Below are 26988 nucleotides of genomic sequence, written 5' to 3'. Positions count from 1 at the left end.
CTGCTGACGGGAGAGTGACAGTTGCGTTTTAATTGGCTCCAGGTGGACTTGGTTCCGTCACCGGTTCCGGTCCTGCACGGCTGCTTCTCCTCACGGAAGCTCCACCAAATGCCCGTCTTCTATTGACTCCAGCATCACTCCATCCTCCCCTCCCCAGCTCCTCCCCCTGCGCCCCCCCTCCTCCCCCTCCTCCCTCCTCCCACCTCTCTCAGCATCCCTCGTCTTTCTTGGACTGCAGCAGAGCATCGCTGCATCGAGGAAGACACGAATCCAGCCCGACTCTCTGCAGGAACCGCACTTGCTCCGGGTGCTTCAGGGAGGACTTTCTCCGCGATGCGTCTGCGCCTGCCCGCCTGGTGAGTTCTTGTCTTCCAGCTACTGCGCCAAACTTCGCCGTCGTCCGTCGACACTCCGCTCGGACCTCCGACAGGAACGGCAACAGTCGCTTCTGGAGGCGCGTGGCTGCTTCCCCGCGGTCGCAGACGTTGCACGAGGGCGTAGGATTGCCGCCAAAGTTGTGGAAGTTTGTACACGAGGGTCTCACGCGAGCGGAGCTTCTTCTTTTGAGCGGAATTGCCTTTAAAATGACGTTTTTTTATGTGTGTGTTTGGTCACGACCAGATCGTGGCAGTAGTGGAAAGATGAGTTAGTACGCGTGCGCGGCGGAGGCGACCCCCTCGTGCGCGCCCGAAGTGAATGAATCTGCAGTGAGACGGCGAAGTTACTTGTATGTGACTTGTGTTCCGAGCGTGTGTGAAGCTGTAACTGTAACAGTTCTGCGAGATCAGTTTTTGTGAGTTTTCTTTTTTTGAATCATTTTCTTAGCAACATTGACAAAATTGATGATTACTATTGTCATTTTCACCTTTTAGTTTACTTTTTTTGAAATTTTGAAATCCTCTACCTTCAATTTGAACATTTCTATTTTGATTTTGCATTTCATCTATTAATTTTATTCTTTTTTATTGTTTTTTTTCTTTCATGTCACCAGTAATGTTCTCTAACACATAAATTGGGGACCATTTTTAAATCATTCTTTTTACCCCAAGGTCAATATTTTGATAATGTTTTTAGCAAAATAAATTATATAATAAGTGTTATAATAATAATACAAAACGTTTTTTTGACTGTGACTTTTTAGCCCATGGTTGTATTCCTGTGGCTGAAATTTGAAGATATTGAATTATTTTTTTGAGGTTTAACTGCTTTATATTATTATTATTATTATTATTATTTATCTGCCCTGCTGGTCTCACGCGGCCCGCGGGCTGCTAGCTTGACACCCATGCCACTGGCTGTTGCTCCTGCCCCGCTCGACTTCACGTCACTGGACCCGGTGTGTGCGGAAAGAACCAGAACACGGTGTCAGTTTGAGACTTTGCAGAGATAGAATGAGTCAATGGCGTGTGCGTGTCAGGGAAGGGGGCCGTGCTGGGGGAGGATTGATTCTCCGGCTGCAGGACAAACCAAAATCTAATTAAGGGCTGCGCTTGAAAAAGACTGGGAGGTGATTGATGGTGGTTCCTGGCGTGACGTGGCAGCCGATGAGGCAGTGTTGATGGTGGACGCTTCCACTCTTCAGCTACCATTTCAAGGCAGTAAAGAGACGGACACATCATTTATCTGCTAAACGTGCCACCCAGCAGCGCGCAATCCTGCGCCACCTGAAGGTGTCAGCAGATGCACGCGCTCCTCATTCCCTCGCTGAACTTTCAATTGAAACTTGAAATTTGAAACCTGAAACAATAACAAACAAATTGTACCGTGCCAAACAGTGTCACCTGAAGCTAGCTGAGTATTATCTGCTGACTGAACTGATACTTTCACAACATAGTAGGGCTGGTCAATTAATCACTGTTTTATCGGGATTACGATAATGTCTTCCTCCGATTATGAAAACGTGATAATTGTCATGAAACGATTATTTAGCCGGACACCCGTCTCCCCATCTTCTCTCATTCTGTCCTGATGCACCCAAACGCTGCACCACACCTCGTCCGGAAGGCCCAGTGAGCCCGCTACACAGAGTAGCGCGAGGCTCTGCCTGTCAGCGAGAGAGGTTGAGCCCCTGTTTACTCGGACGCTAATATTAGCCACTGTTAGCTGCCGACTCGGTACAACGGCGGCATGGTATTCAGCCTCAGAACATCCGAGGAGCAGACGCTCAGCCAGCGTTCTGAGTCACAGCCACAGTGATAGCTGCTTGTCAGAGATGTTATTTGGAAGTGGATGAATGCATAAGAACAATCGCTCGCGCTCAACCTGAGACAGGGGTGGTGAAAACAAGCGCTCCTTGTCATTCATCATGCTGCAGAGACGCTGGAAGAGTGCCCTGATGTCGAAGTGTTATAATTTAACGAGTGACTTCTCTCATGATCTCATGAAAAAATGACAAAAAAAGCAAAACTTTGGAATGTGAAATCACTTCTTACAACATCAGAACCGCAGAAAAGTCTATGTATCCCAGTCAAGTGCCAACTCAACTTGAAATATGTTCTCGTCTCCACTGTTCTCTAAACGCAGACATTACAGATATGATACAGAATAAATCATACCATCAACAGAATATTATGGAGGAGAAAAATAATTATTATGCATTATTGGAAGCTCTCACTGAATTGAATTTCTTAGGAAAGAATTTTTTTAAAATTCTTTCCTCAGAAAGAAAAGTCCAACAGATTGTGGGTGCTTATTGAATGGATTTCTCTGCCGTGTGACCGTAAATGTCTGTGATTGGATGAGCTGCTGTGCTGAAGGGGCACTTTCTCCAGTGCCCCAAGAGCTGGCTGTTCTGAACAGGACGCTGTTTCCTCTGAAGCATGATGACTTGTGTTTTATAGAACACTCAAAGCAGTGATGCTCAAGGATAAGCATATGTATTTACACTCAGGTGTGGAGCAGTGACCCAGTGCCCCCTGCTGGCCAGTCTCTAACTGAACTTAAAGTAAAATAGATGACTAAATAAACTAAATTATTCATAATAATGAGTGGAAGGAGAAGGTATGTCAGAGGGCCAAGTGGTGAGACAGTGTTGGACCAAGGCTGTAGGAGAGCGAGACCAGTGTCTGTTTGAGAGATCAGAAGGGAGAAGGCCAAAGGCTCCACCCAAAAGGCCCCATCGATAACCTGATCTTCCCTGTCGTCTGGTCGTGTTTGTCTTTGGCCCGGTTCTGCTGTTTGCATTGGTGAGGAAGCCTGCATCAATGCACTCCCTGATGTCATCATCACTGTGGTGTCTCCACACAGAACTGGGCGTGCGAGCGGACCTGGCCACGCGGCTGCTCACAATAGACTCCGGAGGTTTTGTCTCTGTTGACACTCACGGACGGATAAACCCAATCATCACCGCGCTTTTGTTTCAGCAATGATATGCTTGTTGTAGTTGACACACTACTGTTGGGCTAAAATGGAGGTTAATGTTGATGCCCTTCTCAGACCAGGATTTGGTCTTGCATCATGTTATTGCTGGACTTGAAATTACTATTTTGAGTCTAACACATGTATTTAACGCTTCTGTTGGAGGGTCTGACCGGACTCCCCTCCACCTGCAGCCGTCATAATATCTTCTCTCTGAAAGACAAAAATAATTCACATATTAATTACATTTTTGCTATTTATATATTCATAAATTTATATTTATATATTATATTTATATATTTGTTTTTCAATCATACACTTTCTGGGTTTGCATTATTATTATTATTATTATTATTACAACAGAATTTTCTATAGTCTTAGGGTCAATAGTCTTTTTTATCGTATTTTTATCATATTTTCCGAAAAAAAAAATCCTGCAATTTTATCGCATATGAAGTCACAACTTTTGTCGTTTTATTTGTGTTGATTCTTGTTTTTATTCACTTTCAAATTCAACTTATTTTCTTTTTGTTCTGACCAATGTTTTATTTGTTTTGAAATTGTTTATTGATTTCACATTATGTTTAATTTCTTGTGTATATAATAATAGCTTTATAACACCATATACCGAACAAAATATCTTTTTATTATTGTTAATCCTCACTTTTACTGCAGATTTGAAATTTTCCTCCGTCCAAGTACAAAAATTGAGAGCTTAATTGTCTATTAAGTGAAGTATATATTGATTAGAACTGGAAATCATAACGCAGGTGACGCAGTGAGGACAAGTGAATGGGGTTTTCCATCTTTAGCTTCCTTCCAACGTGACTGTGATGTTGGTGAAGTTAACACAGTTGGAGTTCAAACTCACGCGGTCCAGTTTGCGAGTTTGTTCTCCCTGTCCTGGAGAAGAGGTCACGGGTTCGTCGTACAGATTCTCACTGCAGCTCCACTGGAGTTTAAAAATCCTCTGTGGAGCGGAAGCTTTGTTTCTGGAGAGTTCGTGGAGCATCTGCACTCGCTGGCGTGTTGACTCCGAGCATTAGCGAATGCTCACTGGAGCCATCTGGGGGCGCCGCGCACGCCTGCAGGGCTGCACATGTGCCACCCCAGCGTCGCCACATTTTGCTGGAGATGGCGTGCGAGCGCCGATCGCTCCTCCCCGCCGCCGCGCTGGGTCGCTGCAGATGCGTGTGCCGCTACTGTACGTGTGTGTGTCCTGGAGTGATTAATGGAGGTGCTGCATGGCGTCAGCGGGCCGTGACAGCACGACAGCGAGGAAATCGTTCCCCCCCTTCCCCCTGCCTCCCCACCCCGGACTGCTGATTCAGAGCGGGCAGATTTTTTCGCTGATTGCCAAAATCACATCAGAAGGTGACGCTAATGTAACCTCAATCACTGCGTGGCGGCAGGAGGTGACGGTGTCGGCGGCGCTAGCGCTAAGAAGTTCAGGCGAGAGCTGTGTCGGCAAGTGTGCCGGACACGAGTCAGAGGCATTTTTCTTTACATTCAAAACCGTTTGATCTTTTACTTTGAGAAGTCACTGCGTCACAGCGTTCGCATTGTTAACAGCGCAGCTAACGATGCTAATACATGTCTCCTTAACAACTACACTTACTAATGCTGGATCTACTACCGCAAAGATAGCAGCTAACAATGCTAATACATGCTTCATCGGTCCTAATTGACACAAATGCTAACAGCCCTACTGGTGTATCGTCTCCTTAACAACTACACGAACTAATGCCGTATCTACTACCGCGAAGATAGCAGCTAACAATGCTAATACATGCTTCATCGGTCCTAATTGACACAAATGCTAACAGCCCTACTGGTGTATTGTCTCCTTAACAACTACACGAACTAATGCCGTGTCTACTACCGCGAAGATAGCAGTGCTGTGAAGATTGCTGACATTTCTACTTCAACTATTACGACCTCACATACCTACACACACTCCTGCTACCACTGAACCCCACAACTAGTACCTCAGTCAGTACTAGTCAGACAAACAAAACATTGACTGCTTCTGCTCAAACAACACAGGCTTCCCATCGTTCTAATATTGATACTTATACAGCCAGTACTGCAAGTTCTACGACTCCTAGAATAACTTATGGTCTCACTTTCAAGATGTCAACAACATGCATCTTCTACTCTACTACTGCAAACTGGCTTCACTCCTGTTGTTCCAACTGCTGCGACAGTTAGCAATACAAACTTTGACCATGATTACTGCAATCCCCCCGATTCTAGTTTACTGCAGCTTTGTATGGTATTAAAACTAGTTATGTTGCTACATACTACATAATCGTGATCGTCTTCGTCTTCATCCTCATCCTTATCCTCATCCTCGTCATTGTTGTCTTCTTCCTCATCCTCATTGCTGTCTTCCTCATTATCCTCATCATCCTCATCCTCATCCTCGTCGTCATCATCATTGTCCTCATCCTCATCATCCTCATCGTCCTCATCATCCTCATCCTCGTCCTCGTCCTCGTCCTCGTCCTCATCATCCTCATTGTCCTTGTCCTAGTCCTCATGCTCATGCTCATCCTCATCCTGATCCTCATCCTCATCGTCCTCATCATCCTCATTGTCCTCATCCTCATCGTCCTCATCCTCATCGTCCTCATCATCCTCATCGTCCTCATCCTCATCGTCCTCATCCTCATCGTCCTCATCATTCTCATCGTCCTTGTCCTCGTCCTCGTCCTCATTCTCATCGTCCTCATCCTCATTCTCATTGTCCTCATCCTCATCCTCATCCTCATCAGCTTTATTTGCTTGCTGCATTGCAGCAAACCTCTGGAGCCCAGCGTGGCAGCAGAGCGTTGAAATGACAGACCCCAGCTAATGTTTTATCTAATCCAGCGGAGCAAAGGTGAGAGAAACACCATTCATCAAGCTGCCACGGCCCGTTTGGGCTCTTAACCCCGGAGGCGGAGCTCGTCATCCAGAGACTGCAGACACGAACAGACTAGCAGGTTAGGGCTGTAGCAGAAACTCAGCTTTGTGATGGGCGTTGGCACGAGGATACCTCGACCTCCGCGCCAACATTTGTGTTCGTAGGTTCATTTGATGGGATCAGAGACGAAGTAGACTGCCACGAGGACGTCAGTGCTGTTGTCCATTAGAGGGCGCCCCTGTTAACCAGCTGACCCGAGTGACTCGATGGAAGAAGATCAGTTATGTTCTTCACCTCACTGACCACTCGCTTACCAGAGGAGTGAGTCCCAGTGTCTCAAGTCCCGAGACAGGAAGTCGACCAGACTCGGAATTCATTAATAATGTGAACTGACTTGACTTGTTTCGGCACTACTGGTGAGTTACAAGACAGGAAGTGAGTCGGACTCAATATGACTTGCCTGTCCAGGCAAGGATTAGGTCTATGCCTGTGACTCTAGTCACTTGAGATGGACTTGTGGATTTGAGTCAATCGCTGTGAATCCCATACAGCTGAGTGAGTCCCGCTGACAATAAAGTGTTGAGGGGCAGGTGCAGTCATGAATCTCTGACTCAGTAATCCAAGCTAGTCACTTGGAGAGGCGGACACCTGCCGCAAAGTGCGAAACTACAAACTGGAGTAAGTCACATTCATGACCCGAAATCCTCCAGCTGTTATGATGATTTTGACTCCAAAGAGTCACCCGAGTGATGAATTAAGAAGGACTGACGCGAGGGTTATTCAGAGTTACAAGAAATGAATTAATGACAAACATCAACACACCACAGCCAGCAATTCATGAAACATAAAATCCATCGATTGATTCAAGGACGCACAGCATGAAAACACAAAGTGACACGTCACGCCGTCTGTCAGCTGACACGCCCCGGACTTCAGTTGTCGCAGAGAGATTTGGCCCCCAGACTCGATCTTGTCCGTGAGACGTGGTGACGAAGCTTGAACCCCAGACCTCCCACGGACTCTGTGTGCGCCTCCTCCGAGGCCCTCAAGCTGCCGCGGCTTTTAAATTATTCACGCCAGGGTGGAAGCTGATTGACACGCCGACTCTTTGACCCGACCAGCCCGGCTCGAGGGGATGATCCAAGCTGTCACAAGCTCAAGGACACCCTACAAGGTTGGCAGTTCAAAAAACATCTGCTCTGGAAACGCATCTTCGCCTCAAATTCGGCATCAGAAGGTCAAAAAAACGTGATGGAGCAAAAGCTCTGGGGAGTTCTTGCTGACGGATCGATTCCCGAGTCGCTGACGGGCTCAGGAGAAGCGGCAGCCGGGCCATAGTTGTGGTTCTGCTGCGTCTGTCAAGCGAGTTGGCAGGTCAGCCCACCTGGTCCTGACGGGACCCCGCGGCACATGTGGAGTAGTCGCTGCAGTCAGAGTCTAACAGCTGTATATTGAATGATAAAAGAGAAGGTTATGGGTCTGAGTCTTGTGCACTCAGCTTATGACAAAGCAATAAACACACAAACTTCACAGACCTCTCATTGCCATAACCCTTTCCCCAGCCTCTCCCCCTAAACCTTGCCATTCAAAACACATGGCTAATGTTAACCAAGACTCTGAACCCAACTGAAACCCTGTCATAATGACCCAGTTATTTTTTTCCTGGTCCTCATCCTCATCAAAATGGCGGTACAGAATTTTGCCGTTGGCAGGTTATCCCCAAGCTCCTGGTCAATAGTTTGAAAAATGTCCCCAATTTGGGCTTAGCCATGAACTCACAGACGCACAAACACAACAACAGACCGACAGCCAACTGGAGCAAGCACACACATCAGAACCAGCTCCTGTCAGTGAACCAGTGTCCAGCATCAGTGACTGTGTCTAAATGTGCCGTCTCTCCCCTCACAGGCTCACGGCCTCCTCGATCGGACTCTGACAGAACCATCCACTTTCAGACTCGTTTCATCATCGCGCTCCGGCCGATGGAGTTGGACATCATTACTTAATCATTAGCATCCTGGCAGCCCAGCCCAGCCATCTCCCCTGCTGAAGCCCAGAAGCCCCACAGACAACTCCCAGAGGCCAGTAGCCGAGATGGAGGACACACACAGCAACAGGACTTCCTTGGTCAAAGGTGCCAAAGACATCGCTAAAGAAGCCAAGAGACAAGCCGCCAAAAACTTCAACAAAGCCGTCGATCGAGCGTCGGACGAGTACTCAGGTCACCGCAGCTACAACCGCTTCCAGAACGAGGATGAGGAGGAGAACTACAACGGCTACGGGCATCAAGATGGACGCTGCATGGAGGAGGCCGCCAACGACGATGATGGAGCTTCCAGCGACGCCACGGAGGGACACGATGACGAGGACGAGATCTACGAGGGGGAGTATCAAGGCGTGCCCGCGTACAGCGACGGGAAGCCCAGGGATGGGCAGGTGGCTCTGGGTCAGCCCGTGTCGGACAGTCTGAAGAGCCACAAGGAGCTGGAGAACGAAAGGCAGGCGGACGAGGAGGAGCTGGCGCAGCAGTACGAGCTCATCATGCAGGAGTGCGGGCACGGCAGGTTCCAGTGGCAGCTCTTCTTCGTGCTCGGGCTGGCGCTCATGTCAGATGGCGTGGAGGTGTTCGTGGTGGGGTTCGTCCTGCCCAGCGCTGAGACGGACATGTGCGTCCCCAACTCCGGTGCTGGATGGCTCGGTAAGCGCTGACATGCTCTGAAGGTACCGGTCATGCAGAATACGAACCGTGCATGTTGTGGTTGGTCACTTTGTTAGCTGGTGAAGATGAACAGATGATAAACACTGAATGTTTCGACGTGACACACCGTTGTTCAGTGTGTGTTCAGGTGCGTTTGTGTGCCACTTGACCTCGTCCACTTCCATACTGACGCATGTCACCCTGCAGAAATAGCAGTCAGGGTTTAAAACAGTGGCAGGTGGAAAAAAACACGGAACAGGAAGCAGCCATTGAAGAAGCGACTGAGAAACAAGGAAGCACAGGGCAAAGTATTGACATTTATTGAATAGGAGACAATAGAAACGCTGGTTTTTAATCATGAGAGGAGCCGAGGGCTGAGGGGTCACCCTGCACCCTCAAATGCTCCCATTGCTCCCACTTCTCAACAGCCGTTTCAATATGAAATTTATTTCCTTCTTCATCCGAAGCTCCACAATTCCTGGAAAGAAGCTGTTTTTAATTGTTCACTTTGACAAACGGCAGTGGAGCACATCCCTCCCAGCCAGACAGTTTGATCTGCCCGTGGGCTCGTGGAGGACCATCTGGACCCTGCGATCGTGATGGACAGGGAGATGCAAGCTAGCTTCAACTCAGCTCCACTGCTCCACTTAAATGGGGAGCTTGTGTTTTCCCCCCTAACAACAGCCAAAAACGTACCTAGGAATATGAGCTGGTATGTTTCTGTTCTAGTTTTGACATTTGAGAAGAAAAATACGTTTGTTGCAGGTTATTTTGCATTGAATGAGGCTAGTTTTACATCACTGACAACAATCCAACCGATGCAACCGCTCAAAAACAAGACCTCTGTGCGACGAGTCCAAACAAAAGAGTCAAAGACCAAATGGCATTTTAGTAAAGATGGATAGTTTGGCTGTGACACTGAGACTTGAAGTTCCCGACTGACTATTGATATCCCACCCACACATGCTGCTCTCAGACGACTTGAAGATTTGCTGTGACTCATCTCAGGTGTCGACAGGAAAACCTTTGAATGACCTACATGTCCAAAACAGTCCTCAGCCAGCGTGTTGTCATGGCACCTGGTATTTTGATTCACGAGTAGGAGGCGAGTAAAGATGGAGGGCTTGTTTTCACACGCTCTCCCACTCACTCCGCCAAAACTCCCTGTGCTTCTGACAGGGAAGCAGGTCAGGAGCGCGACAGTGAAGACTCCGCTCTGACTCATCCCTCGGTGGGAGCCCAGGAAGAGAGACCAAGAAAAAGAATGAGTCATTTTACCAGCCAGCTCATAAATAAATGATATCACTGGAGAAGAGAAAGCAACCTCACACATCGCGTTTTGTATTCAGAGAAGTTGATGCGTGAAAGAGAGCAAGGTTTCAAGTGGATGATGGACTTTCAATGTGTTTCTATGGTGACCGAAATAGTGTTCAAACCTCTGATGTACAGTCACGAATGTGTAGTCGGTTATATAGTAGTCAATATATTTAGTGTTTAGAAATGTGATTTCATTTTTCCACACCGGATCGCTGAAGCGATTTCTGGAGGCAATTGAGAGACTTGACTTGAGTCTTAGTGATGACCAATAGAAGAAGTTGAACCTGGTCAATGGTCACTCTGTGTATAGTGTTCAAGACGTGGGACGGGACCCAGGTGCAGTGGTGCAAGAGTCACAGGAGGCTGGAGCGAGTTAATACAATTATTTGATAAGAAAATACAAAAATATACCATAAAAGGTGTCACCAAACTGGGTGAAGAAAACAGAAAATAAATCCAGAGCGTCACCAAAAACGGGAAGAGTGCACAACGGAATAAGTCCAAACAGCAAAACGGGACTCAAGTGACCAAAATAAAAGCGGAATCATGACATATACTGTAGTTGTAGCTCAAATCCGTGCCACAACACAATAGAGCATTTGGTCTTTGACCACTCAAGACCCAAACCATTAAGTTGTGGGTCTGTGAGGTGAATTTATTCAGTGAAATTACTGGGGAGAAACAGCCTTTTCATGGAAAGCAGTATGATGGCGCTACAATTCGGGCAGAAATGAGTGGAAATGTAGGGTGCTGAAAGACACTAGCTAAAAGCCTGTCCAGTAGTGATTCTCATGTGCCCAAAGTTGGCACTTTAAGCAGTGAGGTATCTGTTTTCAGCGCAGGTTTTCCCTATATTTTGCTGGGCCACGTGGGCTGTTGTGGGCCAACAGAAGTGTTTGACCACACGCCGGAGTCCTCCTGTTACAGTGGACTGACGTGCTGCTGAGTCAATATTTTTCCACTAATCCAGAGCAGGGATGTTCCTGGTTTGCAGTATCACCTCTTTCCCCCTCTGTTGTAATCAAACTCTGCCACAGTCTGAGATGAGCGCAGGTGACGTGGAGATAAGAGCCGGAGTTAATCTCTGCAGCATTGTGCTTCACTGCAGTTTAGACATGCTCGACTGGCTCACGTAGTACCTGAGAGAAGGGGGGGGGGCGGCCCCCCTTTTGCTTTTCTCCGTTTGTCTGCAGGTGTTTTCCTGCATTGCTGTGGAGGAAGTTCACCAGACTGCAGGTAGAATAAAGCATGTCAGCTCCAAGATTGGTGTCAGATTGAATTCAATCAGTTTGTGATTACTCTTGTGAGTTCCACTTGACGACAGACCTGTCAGGACGAGTTGGATCACTCTAAAGTCCTGAAAAATCCATCAGTGTTCAGAGAAACCTGTGCTCAGAGTGGTACATCATCTGTCTTGGAAGCAGCTTTGGCCAGCTAAATGATGGCTGCACATCTGTTTAAGACCAAGCTCTGATCAGTGGACTGTGTTTTGTGAGGGTAACTGTCATGAAGCTCCATGAGACATCAACCTGATGCATGAGCCCCACTTCATACAAGAAAAGGTACGAGCAGGCGAGGCCTGGGTTGGACTGGCACGTGGTGCGATCCCGAACCCCGCGCACTTCTGTGGCACGACACAGGCGATGGAATCGAGGGGTACCACTAGGGCTGGGCGATAACTTATCGTACACAATGTACCGCCAAACACAATCTCCACGGTGACAATTCTGCATCTCACGATAAGTTCGATAAACACACTCGCTGCATTGGACTTGCGCATGTGAACATGACGAGATCACTCTCCAGCTCCGCGGCATTTGACTGCTGACACCAGCGTGTGACAGCTGTGGAGAGTGTGGTGGACTTTGCTTCACAGTCGTAGTTTTAAACTTATTTTTAATCCAGGGAACCTTTGATCATAACACTGGTCGACTCTGAGTCTCTGGATCCCTGTTTACTTTATTAGATGGAGTGGTCCTCATAGGTTCTCTGACGCGCTCGTCTGCCTTGGTTCACATCAACACATGCAGGTCTCCCGCTGCACTGGTGAAAATAGGTGGATATTGGACGGAGTTCTGCTCCGGAATTGGCGGCGGCGTCCTCTTCCGCGTCCCCATTAGGCTTCACTGATCCAGGACACACTCTAACAGGCAGCGCTAATGCTACGAGTCGCCATCAACAAATTCTAAAACGGTCAAAGTATTCGCGAAATATTAAGAGCAAAGAAAAACGGCCATTTTAAGAGAGAGAATTGTGAAAATGTTTTTCATCACACAAGAGAAATGACTGACAGTTTGTCTCATGATTTTGAGAATAGAATATGACTAAATGATCATTTATTGAGATACAGCAGACAGACAGCTCAATTTCACCCCTAAATAATAGGACCTGGTTCTACCAGAGACAGCATACATTGAATTTCTCATCTCCACACTTGGCTCACTATTATATTTAGACATAAACAAATCATGATGCTGGAGACAAACTCCAGTCATAATTTTCATCATGAAACAGTTTCAAGAGAGACTGCAGTGTGTACAACACATGGAATGGAATGAAAGTGGATTTATCGTGATGACTTTTTTTGTCCATATCACCCAACCCTAGGTACTACTGACCTAACCTACCTGGGTGGTATTTCGTCTGCACATCTTGAGGCCCCACCCCTGGAAGCATGACTGAGTTACAAACTGTACCCCCAAAAACCATGGTAGCTTGAGGACTTCCATGTTTTACTGGTGTTCCTCAGATATATCACTAGTGTCTTCATCCACCAACATGAAAGCCAGACTGCAGTCCTGAGTGTCCTGACAAGGGAAGGTAGATCCTCGCGGGGAACCCTCCAGGCTGCCACAACTCTCCAGGCAATTTACAGAATCGATGAAGCCTCGGAGCGGGGAGCAGGATTCTATTACACCCCCTCTGGGCAGAAACTGACACACGCATTTTATAGTGTCTTTAAACAAGCATTTCATTAAATGCTCATGTGACCGCCTCATCTATCGCCTCTCCTCTCCTCCTGTGGCCTCCAGTCGTAAACATCTTGTAAAGAATTGATGAGTGAACCGATCGATTCCCCTCCACTCATTGTTACTCATTTATTGCTCCAGTTTCTTTAATCAATAGTCGCTGCCTGACTAAGCGTTAGAATCACATGACTCATGTTTTTTGTGTGTGACCACAATGTGGCGGAGGTCAAGCTAACGTCTTGAATCCACGAAGGAGTAGCAACTGCTGTCCACAGAGTCTCTGCAGACTGTGGCCAACAAGGCAGGTATAATACCAGTGGTCGCAGGCGAGTGGAGGCTATTACTGAGAGCGCAGGTGAAGGGATTTAAAGATGCCCTATTGTTCACTTCCTTTCATCAGTAATTGAATCTCTCTCAAAAGTAGCTTTGTGTGGTGCAAAAGTTTAGAAAATGGAAGACTGTTTTGCCAAGACAGAGGTCTATGACTACAAAAATGGCTGTCGCTCCATGCCCAGATCTGGTTTCAAGCGGTCAAAAATGTTGTTTAGAGCGAATGAATCGCAGACATGTTTTGTTACTCAGTGACTCCTAAATGAATGAGCATGGCTCCTTCACATTCCTCTGTATGTTCAGGTCATTGGTTCAATCCCAGCTCCTGACCATTGTGTCCCAGTCCTTAGTAAGAGCTATTGACGGAGATGCAGGAAGGTAGGAACTCAGGGTATGAACTTTAAACCCAAATGACAGTTAGGGCAGGACCATGACTGAGTCAGGGAGTCATGTTGAACGAGATGAGTCTCGTTCAGACCTCTCACAGTGGTCTCAGAGTAGAAGCTCAGCAGGAGCTGGGGTGTTATGGCGTCCCTGACCCCAGAGGAGGGTTCAACTTTGGTTTGGGAACCTTTGTATTTACCCCAGAGAGGCCCCCCTGCCCTACACTGATGCTCAGCATATCTACAAAGATCTAGAAGGACGGAAGAGTGTCCTCCTCAGTGTAAACAGATCAGCAGGTGTTGAAGTAATTAACATGAGACGAACGAGCCTCTCCTCCTGTGGGACCCCTCCTCCCCCCTCCGCCCCCTCTGAAACAAACCCGTCAATCGAGTGCCTTCACCGGCTCGCTGGAAAATGTCCTGAATGAGGAAATTAGCGGCGTCTGCCGGATTCTGGCGCTAGAGGACGGCGGCAGAGACGTGTCATGAGAGCGTGATGCTCACAGTTAATGACTGTTGGAGGAGAGAGATGGCGAGCGCTGCGAGTGTGGAGGAGAGGGATCCCACCGGACGCAAAGAAACGCTGTTCAGTCTCTCGCTTCGCTGAGCAAAGACACTTCCAGCTGGGAGTCTGTGAAATGTTAACTCAGACTGCCTTCACTCAGAGTCATGCGGCTGACTTTGTATGTTGTAGGGAACATGAAGAGCCACAAATGTACATTGGACGTCAAAAATCTGTCACTTGATGGTGACCGCTTCAGCGGGTCCTGTCGATGGTTACCGCTTCAGAGGGTCCTGATGGCAGTCAAACAACACACAGCCTTGGGACACGATGCACCAAAATTTCTCTGGAAGCAATGAGGAGCTTTTTATCTCCATGCACGCTTCCTCTTGTTCTGACCCGCTACACTGGGTATCACTGTGACCTCTGCAGGCAGATGCTCCTGCCATTCCTGGTGGTGGTTTTGGTCCTTCCTTGTTCCTTCCACTTCTCGACAACATTTCAGACATACATAACCATACATTACCATATATTGCGATTGCCTGAAGCCTCCATGCAACTGAAAAACACAAACATAACTGAATATTTGTTTATTGAAAAAAAATGAAAAAAGCATTTTTTTCCGATCATCCATGGGGAATGAAAAATTCTTTTTATTTATTTCTGTTTATCAATTTAATTGAAAGCCTTTCACACATTCATTTTTATTTTTCAAACAAAAGCAATAAGAGGTTTATTTAATTGTTTATTTTCCCAATGAATAATCATGATTAATATTAGTGATTGCAATGTTGATCAGATTTTATCTTTATGTTTATTTACTTATATTATTCTGCAACCTATTACTACGGCACTTTTTCCAGTGTACACTCATGACGGACCCCCCCCCAGCTCCCCAACACAAAAAAGGGGGGTTGGAGGGGGTTTGACTCCTCCCACTTTTCTAAATGCTATAAAAGCAAACGCAGGGCCCCCCAGAGGCCCGGGGCCACGCTGCTTTCATGTTACTAGATCATTTTATTGACTAGCTCTGTAAATGCTTGATCCTTTGTGCTACAATGGCGACGGATGGGTTTTAAAGTGAATCTGGAGCTCGTCCCAGTCTTTGCTGGCTCAGCGCCAAGAGAGTGAAGAACTCAGACTCCTCAGATGCTCGTCCAAAACAGTTCTGCGTCAGAGTTGAGCCCTAACCATTCAGATGTTTGGCTGAGAGTGAAGGTCCTGAGTCCCCCGTGGTTCGATCTGACCCCCCTCATTTACATAAAAGCACTGTAACGGTGGCGCGGATGTTTGTAAGGTCTGACCTCCGTGTGAACCCAGATGGAAATAGCAGATGCAATCTCTGCAGGTACGCTGTAACACCCCCTCCTCCCCCTCCTCTCGTTGTTACGGAGGAGCCATAAAACAAATGAGCTGATTCGCCCTGATAAATCTCCTTGCGGGTCTGACTACAGTGATCAAACTATCTCCTCGATGTGGTGATATTTCCACTCCACGGTCGGCACTTGTAGGCAAACTCTTCTCCGCAGTGCTAGCATAGACGCGGCGCCTGTCACCTGTAATGAATCACCAGCTCTCAGCCCGGTGTCTGCGCCGCTCGATAAGACCCTCCACTCTCGGCGTATCTGTCCCATCACCTTCTCGAGAGAGAGAATTACTAAAAAGCGCCTCCTTTCACGTCCCGACTGCACAACAACGCCGTTGCCGTCCTCCGCTTCAATTTGCATTTTTATTAGCGCGTAAAGTCGATTATTTACGGCCTGACACGCCTTCACAGCCGCCGCTCGGCTTTTACTCGCCGCAACCCTGGGAAGAGAGATGACCCTGACTTCCTGCGGATGGCTGGAGATGAATGGACCCGAGGAGCGGCGAGGTCAGCGGCTGCTCTGTTTTAACAGCGGTCACTTCATCAAATATCAGTTACTGGAGCGTCCGGTCGCAGCGACGTGATGTGAAACTCAACCTTTTGAGCCCTCGACAGAGTCAACTCTCAACGGGACGCGCTAAACGCTAAAACAATTACAGCATCATCGTGTGATGGGGTCGAAGGCTAACCGCTAATGATCTTCCTACAAAAGTGTCATTTCCACATGTGACTTTGATGGTCTGCTCTGCGTCTCCAGGGAGCATCGTCTACTTGGGCATGATGTTCGGAGCTTTCTTCTGGGGCGGCCTCTCCGACAAGGTGGGCCGACGGCAGTGTCTGCTGGTCGCCATGTCGGTCAACGGCTTCTTCGCCTTCCTCTCCTCCTTCGTCCAGGGCTACAGCATGTTCCTCTTCTGCCGGATGGTGTCTGGCTTCGGGTGAGCTGACTCTGGTGTGCAAATTTGAAACACCACTGCAGGTTATCAATCTGAGAGAACAAAGCAAAACGGAAGCACTTGCATGACCGAAGCGATCGGAGGAACATCTGTGCTTTTTACTGTCGCTCCCTTGCCTCTACCACCATGGAGGAGCGGTGAATCTCAAACTCTGGCTGCAGACTCAGTGGAGCGAGTGCAACCGACCCATTCTCACTCGCAGGGCATCAAAACAGCCTTCAAGAGGCCGCCAGCCTTGCATGTTGACGCTCAGCTGTTTCAATGGAGTGAAAAGTTTCCTTCCTGTGTGACATTGGAAAGGGGAGCTCGCTTCAGATGTCACTTGGTATTTGTATCACCTCATGTAGCTCCGCCCTCTTACTGGTCCGTAGAAGCCATGACTGAAACATGTTTATATACCAAGTGACACATTGTACTATACAGAGTGAAAGGAGCGCCATCCCATGGCTAATGCTAACCCAAACCGCCGTCTGTGTCTGCCTTCAACGTCAGTGTAGAATGCTGTTTGACAGCTTGGGAGATCGAAAGTGTCAGTGTAATCTGACACATTTGTCATCGCTAACGCCATCCACTGTTTCCTTGCAGGATCGGAGGAGCGGTGCCGATCGTGTTCTCCTACTTCGCAGAGGTATTGGCCCGGGAGAAGAGAGGAGAGCACCTGAGCTGGCTCTGCATGTTCTGGATGATCGGAGGGATCTATGCCTCGGCGATGGCCTGGGCCATCATCCCTCACTATGGTCGGTTTGTAGAGGTTGCGGCCGGACTTTTGAAACTGTCACTGCCCAAATAGTCTTCTAGCTGAAGTTAAATCAATTTCATGCTCACTTTGTAACTCAGAAAACACTCCAATGTGCCGGGGGCAGAGCTTAAAGTCAACATGGCAGAACAAAGAGGCATATATCACCATAAAATATGGACTGGTTAACATGCCGCAACTTCATGGCTTGAGAGGCGACAAATGTCGCCCCAAACCTGTCTCATCCCCTCTCATATTGTAGTGCAACAGTCGCAGGTCCTCTACCCTGACTTTACATGTAAATCAACAAGTTTGTACCTGGTTCCCAGGGTTCAGATGACGTTTGAATTTTCCATTCAGGACAAACCCAAAGAGTCTATGGCCATTTGAAGTGTCGGATCCTGTCTGAGTCAACACTGGCTCTGTGATCATCCCACAGATGACGCCCGTTGAAGTGGCACAAAACTGCCTGTTACTGCTCAATAATTCTTTCATTTTGAAACATCAAGAGTAAACCTGAGGTTCGAGTTGTTATACTGTGCTATTACACTATAATTACTCCCCTGTGGTGACACAGAGGTTGTGCTGTGTGTCAGGTAGACCTCCAGTATTGTGTGAGATAACTGTGGTATGAGTGAGGACGCACAGCAGGTGGCGACATGAGTCTAGCGCAAACCTGCTTGTGTCAGCAGATTCTCTCAAGTCAACATTTATTAAACCTCTCTGTCATCGATTGCCTGCCCCTCTGTAGGTCATCGATGTCATTTGTGTTGCCAGAGGGCTGCACAACATCATCATCCCATCATCATCATATCACAACCGTCATCTACATCAGTGTTTTTCAACTTGTTTCAAGCCACGTCACCCTTGTTTCATTGAAAAAATCCCTGGTCTCACCACCAAAGGAACCTGGGCCAAAGTGTGCTTGTGCTTAAAGTCCTATAGAAAATCCCTATTCAGTTGTGAAACACTGTAGCTACTGACACTCGGTTGCTATTTTGCCAGGCTATTTGCAGAAACAAATTGCAGAAAATGTACTTGTTTCAAATGTGTCCAAAAAGGGGGGCAGTATGGCAACATATATCAGGATTTAGCTGTTTATTTACTTACCTTAAATAACTTTTGCATGATTTTATTGTGGTTTTGAGTTTCCAGACAAGGAGCTCTACAGTAGAGTGGAGAGAAAGAATGTCAGTAAATCCATGTGATCTCCTCACCTTGGCTGCTCCTCAACACCTTCTCATTGTCATGATTTCATGTCATCATATCGCGCACCTCACGGACACATGAGGTGAAACTGGATCATTTTCCCACGGCACCTACAAACGCTTGTGTCTTCGTGACCAGCAACTTTATTAGTGTGAGAGCTCCATGGTGTCCTGCAATTGAGTTCTCTTGATCAGGAGGGGTTTCCATACGTCGACTTCACAATGCAGCGATGTGTGTGTGTGTCCATTTCATTGTGGCGCTTGCACTGACCAGTGAACCAAGGCCAGGTTGTGTGTGTTTGTGTGTGTGCTAGTTTTCAAAACAGGAAATTATGCAGGCCACATTGACAAGCTGTCAGTTGTGCAGCAGCAGCGTGAGCTTGTGCAGACAACCTTTTAGTGAAGTCAACGACTTGGAGTTGAACGATGACCAAGGACGGTGTACGTGTACGTGCGTGTGTGTGTGCGTTCGCTCACAGTGTAGCAGCAACATAAATCTCCTCGAGTCTCTGGATCAGCCAGCCGTCCCTCCGAGTCCATAATAACCCTCCTAATGCGGGTCCAACACGCACCATACTCCACTGAGCTTGTCCCCGTCTGTGTGCAGGCTGGAGCTTCAGCATGGGCTCAGCCTACCAGTTCCACAGCTGGAGAGTGTTCGTGGTGGTGTGTGCTCTTCCGTGTGTGTCCGCGGTCGTCGCTCTCACCTTCATGCCGGAGAGCCCCCGTTTCTACCTGGAGGTGAGCCAGCCGAGATGCGCTACGGTGTGGCGGTACCTGCTGTCTGACTCGCGCCTCCTCTCCCCGACAGACGGGGAAGCACGATGAGGCCTGGATGGTCCTCAAACACATCCATGACACCAACATGCGCGCTCGTGGAGAGCCGGAGAGAGTCTTCACCGTGAGTAGCCGCTCCTCTGAGGCGCCCTCTTCCATCCGCTGACAGGTCTGCTCCCGCAGGTCAACAGAATCAAGATTCCCAAGCAGCTGGACGAGCTGGTGGAGATGCAGAACGAGTCGGCCAATCCGCCGCTGAAGCTCTTCCATAAGATCCGATCTGAGCTCAGAGGGGTGAGGAGACGCTTCGGCGTGGCTGCCTGACGTCATCTAACTAACGTTCCCTGTGATCCCGGCAGGTCTGGGCCACCTTCATGAGGTGTTTCAACTATCCAGTGAAGGACAACACCATCAAACTGGCCGCTGTCTGGTTCACACTTTCGTTTGGGTGAGACGCTCCTTCACAAGTGCTGTCACTCTGTGCGTGTGTGCGTAGCTGTACTTGTATAGCTTTACTAGTGGGGGCTGATTGTTGGAAACACACCTTCTTGTGAGGACCTTTTGATCGTCCCCATGAGGTGAAGCCTCAATTTGAGCATGAAATAATAAAAATAACTGGGTCATTATACCAGGGTTTCAGTTTGGTTCAGAGTTTTGGTTCAGGTCAGGTTCACGGGGAGAAGCTGGGGAACGCATGCAAGTCAATGAAACCACAAGACATGAAAACATAATATGTGTGTGTGAGCCACCCCTGCTGAGCTCACGCCTTCCTGCACCCTCAGGTACTACGGTCTGTCCGTGTGGTTCCCCGACGTCATCAAGCACCTCCAGGCCGACGAGTACGCCTCCAGAGTGAAGATCCACAGCAATGAGCGCATCGAGGACTTCACCTTCAACTTCACACTGGAGAACCAGATCCACCGGAATGGACTCTTTCTCAACGACAGGTGCTGAAACTGAGTTCTATCTAGACATCAGATTGGGTCCACCCTCTGTCTTCACTTTGAGTGGAGAAGCAACTAATGGGTCTTGACTACAACATCCTTCCATCTTCTTATCTGAGGTCAGGTCACGGGGCGAGCAGACAAAGTTAACAGGCCCAGACTTTCTTCTCCCCAGAAACCTGTTTCAGATCTTCTGATGGAATACAGTGGACTCCACATTGCATCCTGGGTTTGTCCCTGGCCCTCCTCACCCTTTGGCTTCTTGTGATTGAACTTCGACTCTGAGTCTCTCCCAGATGTCTGAGCTCCTAACCATACCCAGCCTCTTGGTCAGTCCGCAGCGTGGGTCAGCACAAGCTTTTAAACACTCACAGAGAGCTTCAGTGTATCTCGGAGGGGACCATGGTGCACACCCAGGTTTGGTCCTGAACCACCCGGGAAGCATCTTTGGAGGTGTCTCCTCACAGCCAGGCAGCAGATAATCAGTTCAGAAAGAAGACACAGTCGTGTTCGGAGATGCACGTGATCTTCTTGGTCGCTGCGGCTCGTCCCAGTGGCAACTCCTCACTCCCACAAACAACAGCGGCGCTGTTATTAATCCTGCTGCTTTATCTTCACCGCCAGCAGGAAATTAAAAGTCTTATCGTCTTATTCTCGCACTCTGAGAGCCATTAAAGCACAGCGGTCAGGAATCTCACTCACACTGCGATGCTTTTTGTTGCTTCCATGTTGGCTGGACCCGGGGGTGCACGCTTAATAACAGCCATGATGTCGGCTGGAGCAGCAGAAACGCTGCTTCGGAAAGAAAAGGTGGAGCTGGAAACCGTTGGCATTTGACCCGCTCTCTTTCCTCATTCAGGCTCATTTTGCTCAAAGATCTTAGATGTGAGCAACTGGAGTCCTTAGTCCTGGAGAGGGGGGGTTTAGTCCCGGACCTCTCACTTACTGCAGGTGTGTGGCTTATTTCCCGGGCAACTCAGTCAGCGGAGAGGAGTCTGGTTGTTGGTATTTTGTTGAAGGTGGACAGCCCATAATGTACCGTGGGGAGTAAGACACACTTGTGGAAAGCGCCTTTAGGACCCTAGGACCTTAGTTGTATCTGCACAAGTTGTGCGTCAGATGGTTCATTTGTCCACGCAAACTTTTCGAAATCTGGTCCAGAGTGGATGGATTTGAAAACTCTTCATCTGTGCACCATTTACTGGCGTGTTGCTGGAGGGTATAGCAGACGACCCAGGGTAGATCAAGCTCAGCGAACACGAGGCTCTCTTCTTTGTCCATTTATTGTCAAGTGCAGTGTTACAACACTTCCTCACTTGTGAGGCATCAGATATATCATCAAATCTCACCTGGACCTTCCTGATACTTTATGCACCCGTGGTCAGGGCCAGGATTCAGCCATGAGGTGGCGCTCTTTTCACACTGGATATTCAAGCTCATGTCACTTGGTATATATAGTACCTCAAGTGATCACAGGCAAGCCCTTGGTTATATGGTTTGAGCACCATATAGTGCCACATACACATGTATATTCAGGGCGGTCTGTTTTCTGGGGACTGAAATGGTCACTTTTTTGAGAGCAGCAAGGAAAACAGTTGAAAGGAATGGACTTTATGTGTGTGGTTTTTGACACCCGTGTCCTCTGTGTTCTTCCCAGGTTCATCAGCATGAAGTTCAAGGCGGTCACTTTCATTGACTCGTCCTTCGTAAACTGCTACTTCGAAGACATCTCCTCCGTGGGCTCCTCCTTCAAAAACTGCACGTTCCTGGACTCCTTCTTCTACAACACAGGTACAGGCTTAAAAAGGTGGAGCTGCCACATTTATGCTGCATTTTTTTTACTTCCGCCGGCAGAAAAATCCAATTACACTGCCGCTGCCCCGCACATAAGTCTGGGCCGCTCTCCTGACAGTCCATTTGGGCTCTCTATCGTCACAGCTCATGGCTCAGGAAGAATGGACGTTTACGGCCTTGCTTTATGCCGCTGAATTACTGCTTAACCTCCGCGACCCCGCGCAGATTGCTTTTCGGGGCTGAGGTGACAGACGCCACCAGAGAAACTGAACCCACCAGCGCCAAAACAGTTGTTTAGAACGGAATAACTGCCACTTTGACTCAAAACTCTGGAGAGGTTCGGAGTCAGCGCTGAAAAGCCCTGCTCCTCAGGGATGAGATGAAGAGGATGGATGCTGCAACATCGCCAAAACAGCAACAGAGACGCCTCAGGAGCTTTGATGTCTCTGAGCGCCGCGAGAGGAACTCTCCGGAGACTTGAGGCTGAGACAGCAACAGAACTGGCTGCCTTTTCTGGAGTGCGGCATTTGTCCGGCATCTAGTTCGGGGCACTTGGCGGCCCATGAGGTCATCTCTGTGGCCAGTTCCCAACGCTTACGCTGAACTCCTGAGCAGTTCTCAGGATTTTATTTTCATAGAGGACATTAATGTGTCTTGGGACATGTGGCCCCAGCTGGAGGAGGCTTACCAGGAGAGGCTGGTCCTCAGATGGATGTTTGTCGAACTGGGACTGAGTAAAACGTTTTTGTGATTTGCTGCAGATATCGACGATGCTAAGCTAACCAACTCCAGAGTCATCAACAGCTCCTTCCACCACAACAAGACAGGTTGCCAGATGACGTTCGATGATGACTACAGCGCCTACTGGGTCTACTTCGTCAACTTCCTGGGAACGTTGGCCGTGCTTCCTGGAAACATCGTCTCTGCGCTGCTCATGGACAAAATCGGACGCCTCAGCATGCTAGGTAACAACGCCTTGCTCTCCGCTACTGATAGATACTGAAGCAGCATGACCTCCTTTCTGTCCCTGGTGTGGCCTGCAGGGGGCTCCATGGTCCTGTCCGGCATCAGCTGCTTCTTCTTGTGGTTTGGAACCAGCGAGTCCATGATGATCTTCATGCTGTGTCTCTACAATGGCCTCAGCATCTCCGCCTGGAACTCTCTTGACGTGGTTACGACGGAGCTGTACCCGACGGACCGAAGGTCAGTGAGGTCACCAGTGTAACGTGAAGAGGATGAGGCTCATTCTGGAAAAAACTGTTTTTTAATGCTGCAGGTAGAGGTGGAGTGCCTTGTAAACATAAGGGAGATAGCACCCCCTAGTGGTGTTGGCATTGTAATAACAGCAAATCTGCGCCACATATTAGGATTGTTTCTGCCGCTAAAACAGCTGTGGGTGGGGACATTAAACGCCACATGAGTCAGAGCAGTAATTGAAGTCCTGCTTTGAGACCCGACATGAGTGACCGCTGTCTCTGTTGTCTGCAGAGGGACAGGCTTTGGTTTCTGCAATGCTATGTGTAAACTGGCCGCCGTCCTGGGGAACCTGATTTTTGGCTCGCTGGTCGGCATCACCAAGGCGATCCCCATCCTGCTTGCCTCGGCCGTGCTGGTGGGCGGCGGCCTGGTGGGACTTCGACTTCCAGACACCAGAGCCAACGTCCTCATGTAACGCTGAGTGGCTGTTCACCGACCGCCGTCAAGATTTTGGACTCTGGAAGTAAGGCTCGCCAATCCGAATTCAGCGACGCCGCGGCCGACGGGCTCAGTGTCGACTGGTGGTCCTGAAAGCAACCAGCGCTCGAGTCTTGTGTTCACTCACTCATCTCTCCCGAGACTCTTCACACACGTGCATGAGAACCTGCAGCAGCTGTTGTCGTTTTATTGATTTGTTTGTCCTGTCAGAGAAGCATGGTCGACACCCTCCGAGAGAAAGAGTTTTGTCTGAATTGAAGAGTCGGTTAATGATTTCAGATTTTGGGGGGAAATAGTTTCTTCATTATTTCTTATTATTCATGTTTTTATTTTCATTTAAATATTTCTTGATTTTTTTTTTCAGTCCAGAAGAAGGGGTGTTTGGAAACCATGTGTATCATAAATTAATATGGGAAATATGTCTTCCCCATAGTTCTACAAAGAAGAAGAAGAAAAGCTTACGTATATAGAGCCCTGCAGTATGTTGTTGTCACATCAATAATTAATAACATGCCACAAGATGAACAAGTTGTTCATTTTTTTAGACAGTTTGAAATGATAATTACGATTGTTTTTTTTTTCTTTTCTATTTATTTATTTATTCGTTTTTGGGTCAAAAGATATGGATTATTCTTAAGACCTAATAAGTTGTTTTTTTTATCCAAGAGAAATTTTCAATTTAGTTGATAGATCAACAGACAGAAATGACTTTATGAATTCATAAATGTGTTATTTTCTGAATCAAAAGCTTTTGTTAAAAATGACTTGCGTTGTAATTAGATCTATTTTTCTGATGACTTTAATAAATATAAATCAACATATATATGTATAAACATAATAGGACAATATTTTTCTCAATAGTTTCCCAAAGAGAAACATGTTGTTAAAATATATGCAGTACAGTATATTGTTCATTCACATTAGACTCTTTATTTTACTTAATTTAATTTAAAAAATGTTTTTTTTTGTCAAGAGACAACAGAAACTGACTTATAAATTCACCAACTTTGGGGTTCCCTCGAGAGAAAGAGCACGCTTCTCTGGGTGATTTATGTGTCCCTCACGTTTGAGATTTTGTGTCCCTTCGTTTGTCGTGTCAATGTTTCTGCCTTCTCTGCGGCATGTGGACGCGACGTCTGCAGTTTCTGACAGCAAGTTTACATGTTCTGCTTCGACAGCAAACCAACTCTGAGAAGATCCTGCTCTCTTCCCCGTCTTGTGGTGCTGTGGCCTCACCTCCAAGGGCTTCGCTCGCCGTCGCTGTTCTGCCTGATCTGAACCAAGGACAGAAAAGCTAAATGTTTCCTGGTTCACTCATCTCTCCTCGGTTACCCGTGTCTCTGACTCACTCTCCAACTCAAGGCCTTCTCTCTCTCTCCTCTCTCTCTCAAATGTGGTGCCTCTTTCTCTCCATCCAGACCAGGCTGAAGCTGTGCTGCTTTGTGTGTGTGTGTGTGTGTGTGCGTGCGTGCGTGTGCATGTGTGTGTCCGAAGAAGGAACATCTCGATCGTTGCTTCACCTCTTGGAGGAACCAGTCACTTGATAAAGTGAAATTAAAAGCCATGATTGAAGGGTCCGGGATCTCGTTCAGGGATGTCACTCACCTGACCTCTGAAGGCTGCTGCCTCAACGTTTCTCAGCTCAGTGTTGTTCTCAGTCAAACAAACAATGGTACACAACTGGAACAAAACAGATCTACTGTGAGAAAGAAGCTCTAAAATCCAGTTTCCCGAACAGGAAAAAGCACAGAGCATGCAGACCTCCGCCAAGCAGCTCATTTCCTCCCAACTGTCTTCTTCTATATTCACTCTGTCTTTGTCACTTCATACAGTCTTTTAGCATTTGAAATATTCTTACCATGAAGAGTGGAATTTAAATGAGCTCACAGAGACAGCAGGTGGCAGTAGTGTTCCAAAAGTGCAGGGTCCAGATGGTGGTCCAGAGCACCATCAAAACTAACCTCTTGCCACCTGTTTATGTTTCCTGAGAAACATTAACAAGGGTTAATAAGGACTTGTCCAGTGTATTCTGCTAACCCTCCTTGGCGGAGGAGATGAAGGTCATGTGGTGGCCACGACATGGAGGACAGTAGCTGTTGACACTTGGGGTTGGAGATTTGCATTTTAAAACTGAAGATGTTCCTCTGGCACATTTCATGTGGAAGAAAGAGCTGAGCCAGAAGATAAAGCTTTCCACTGGCCAGTGGGTTTCTCCTCTCACCACTGGTCACCAACTGTGGAGTGGCCCAGGGTTTGTCTGGACTCTGCGAGAGAGAGAAGCTCAGTCATCCAGGAGAGATTCAGAGGGGAACCTTTGTTCCTCCAGGAAGAGACAGTCCATGACTAGTGAGGTGGGAGGAGGCCTGGGGCAAAGAAGGAAGTCTCTCGAGTCGAGTTTATGGTGTCCTCCGCTTCTCGTCCCGGGAGCAGGGGTGGACTCCTGCCCCCTGTGAGCGTGTGAAGCTGACAATGAACAGATGAATCAAAAGATTAAGAGACCAAAAATAGCTAAAAAACATGGATTTTCCAAAACATTCAAAGAAAATGTGAGTGTTGTTCTGGAGAAACAGGTTTTGAATTGACATGATGAGCAAGTGGCCACAGCCATAAGACTTGACTTTGTCAGTGACCCACTTCCTCGACGAGACCCTGTTGTCTTCACCGCTTGAGTGAAGTGACCCTTTCAAACCTCCAGTGAAAACAGATGTTGCTCGCTTTGTTGTCCTCTTCTCTCTCAAAAAAGCTCACCGTTTTGGAAGTGCAGGCGACTCACACGCGGCTTCTTGGACTGTGTCTGCACTCCTGCATGTTTGTGTCCCCTCGTGTGTGTTCCCCTCGTCTTGGCTCTTCCTCCCCGGGAGGAGGAGGTCAATAGTGAATGTATCGATCTCGTCGAAAGTGTACGGTATGGAAGGCATGACACGACTGTTTGTGCTGTGGCGACCGGCAGGAGGCGCTGCCGGTCGTCGCTGAGGTCGGGACTTGGGAGCGGACCAAGCTTGATATGATTTATTTTGATAAGAAAAGTGTCGCGACAGATCCTTTGGT

The 26988-nt window shown here is 47.9% G+C and overlaps 1 protein-coding gene across 1 annotated transcript; it reads left to right on the top strand.

Moving 5' to 3' along the window:
- The first annotated feature begins 217 nt into the window (after window positions 1–217).
- On the top strand, window positions 218–26985 carry LOC128752301 (synaptic vesicle glycoprotein 2C-like). The gene is made up of 13 exons (XM_053853369.1): window positions 218–356; window positions 8174–8963; window positions 16588–16768; window positions 17372–17523; window positions 19338–19471; window positions 19542–19631; window positions 19691–19801; window positions 19867–19955; window positions 20290–20454; window positions 22109–22242; window positions 23007–23210; window positions 23289–23448; window positions 23734–26985. Exons 2-13 carry the CDS (start codon window positions 8360–8362, stop codon window positions 23915–23917), a joined length of 2208 nt encoding a protein of 735 aa, XP_053709344.1. The 5' UTR covers window positions 218–356; window positions 8174–8359; the 3' UTR covers window positions 23918–26985.
- Window positions 26986–26988: the final 3 nt, after the last annotated feature.

Source organism: Synchiropus splendidus, chromosome 1, assembly GCF_027744825.2.
Source record: "Synchiropus splendidus isolate RoL2022-P1 chromosome 1, RoL_Sspl_1.0, whole genome shotgun sequence".
NCBI lineage: Eukaryota > Metazoa > Chordata > Actinopteri > Syngnathiformes > Callionymidae > Synchiropus > Synchiropus splendidus.
Note: the sequence above shows the minus strand (reverse complement) of the source record. Positions and strands in the feature narration are given on the sequence as shown.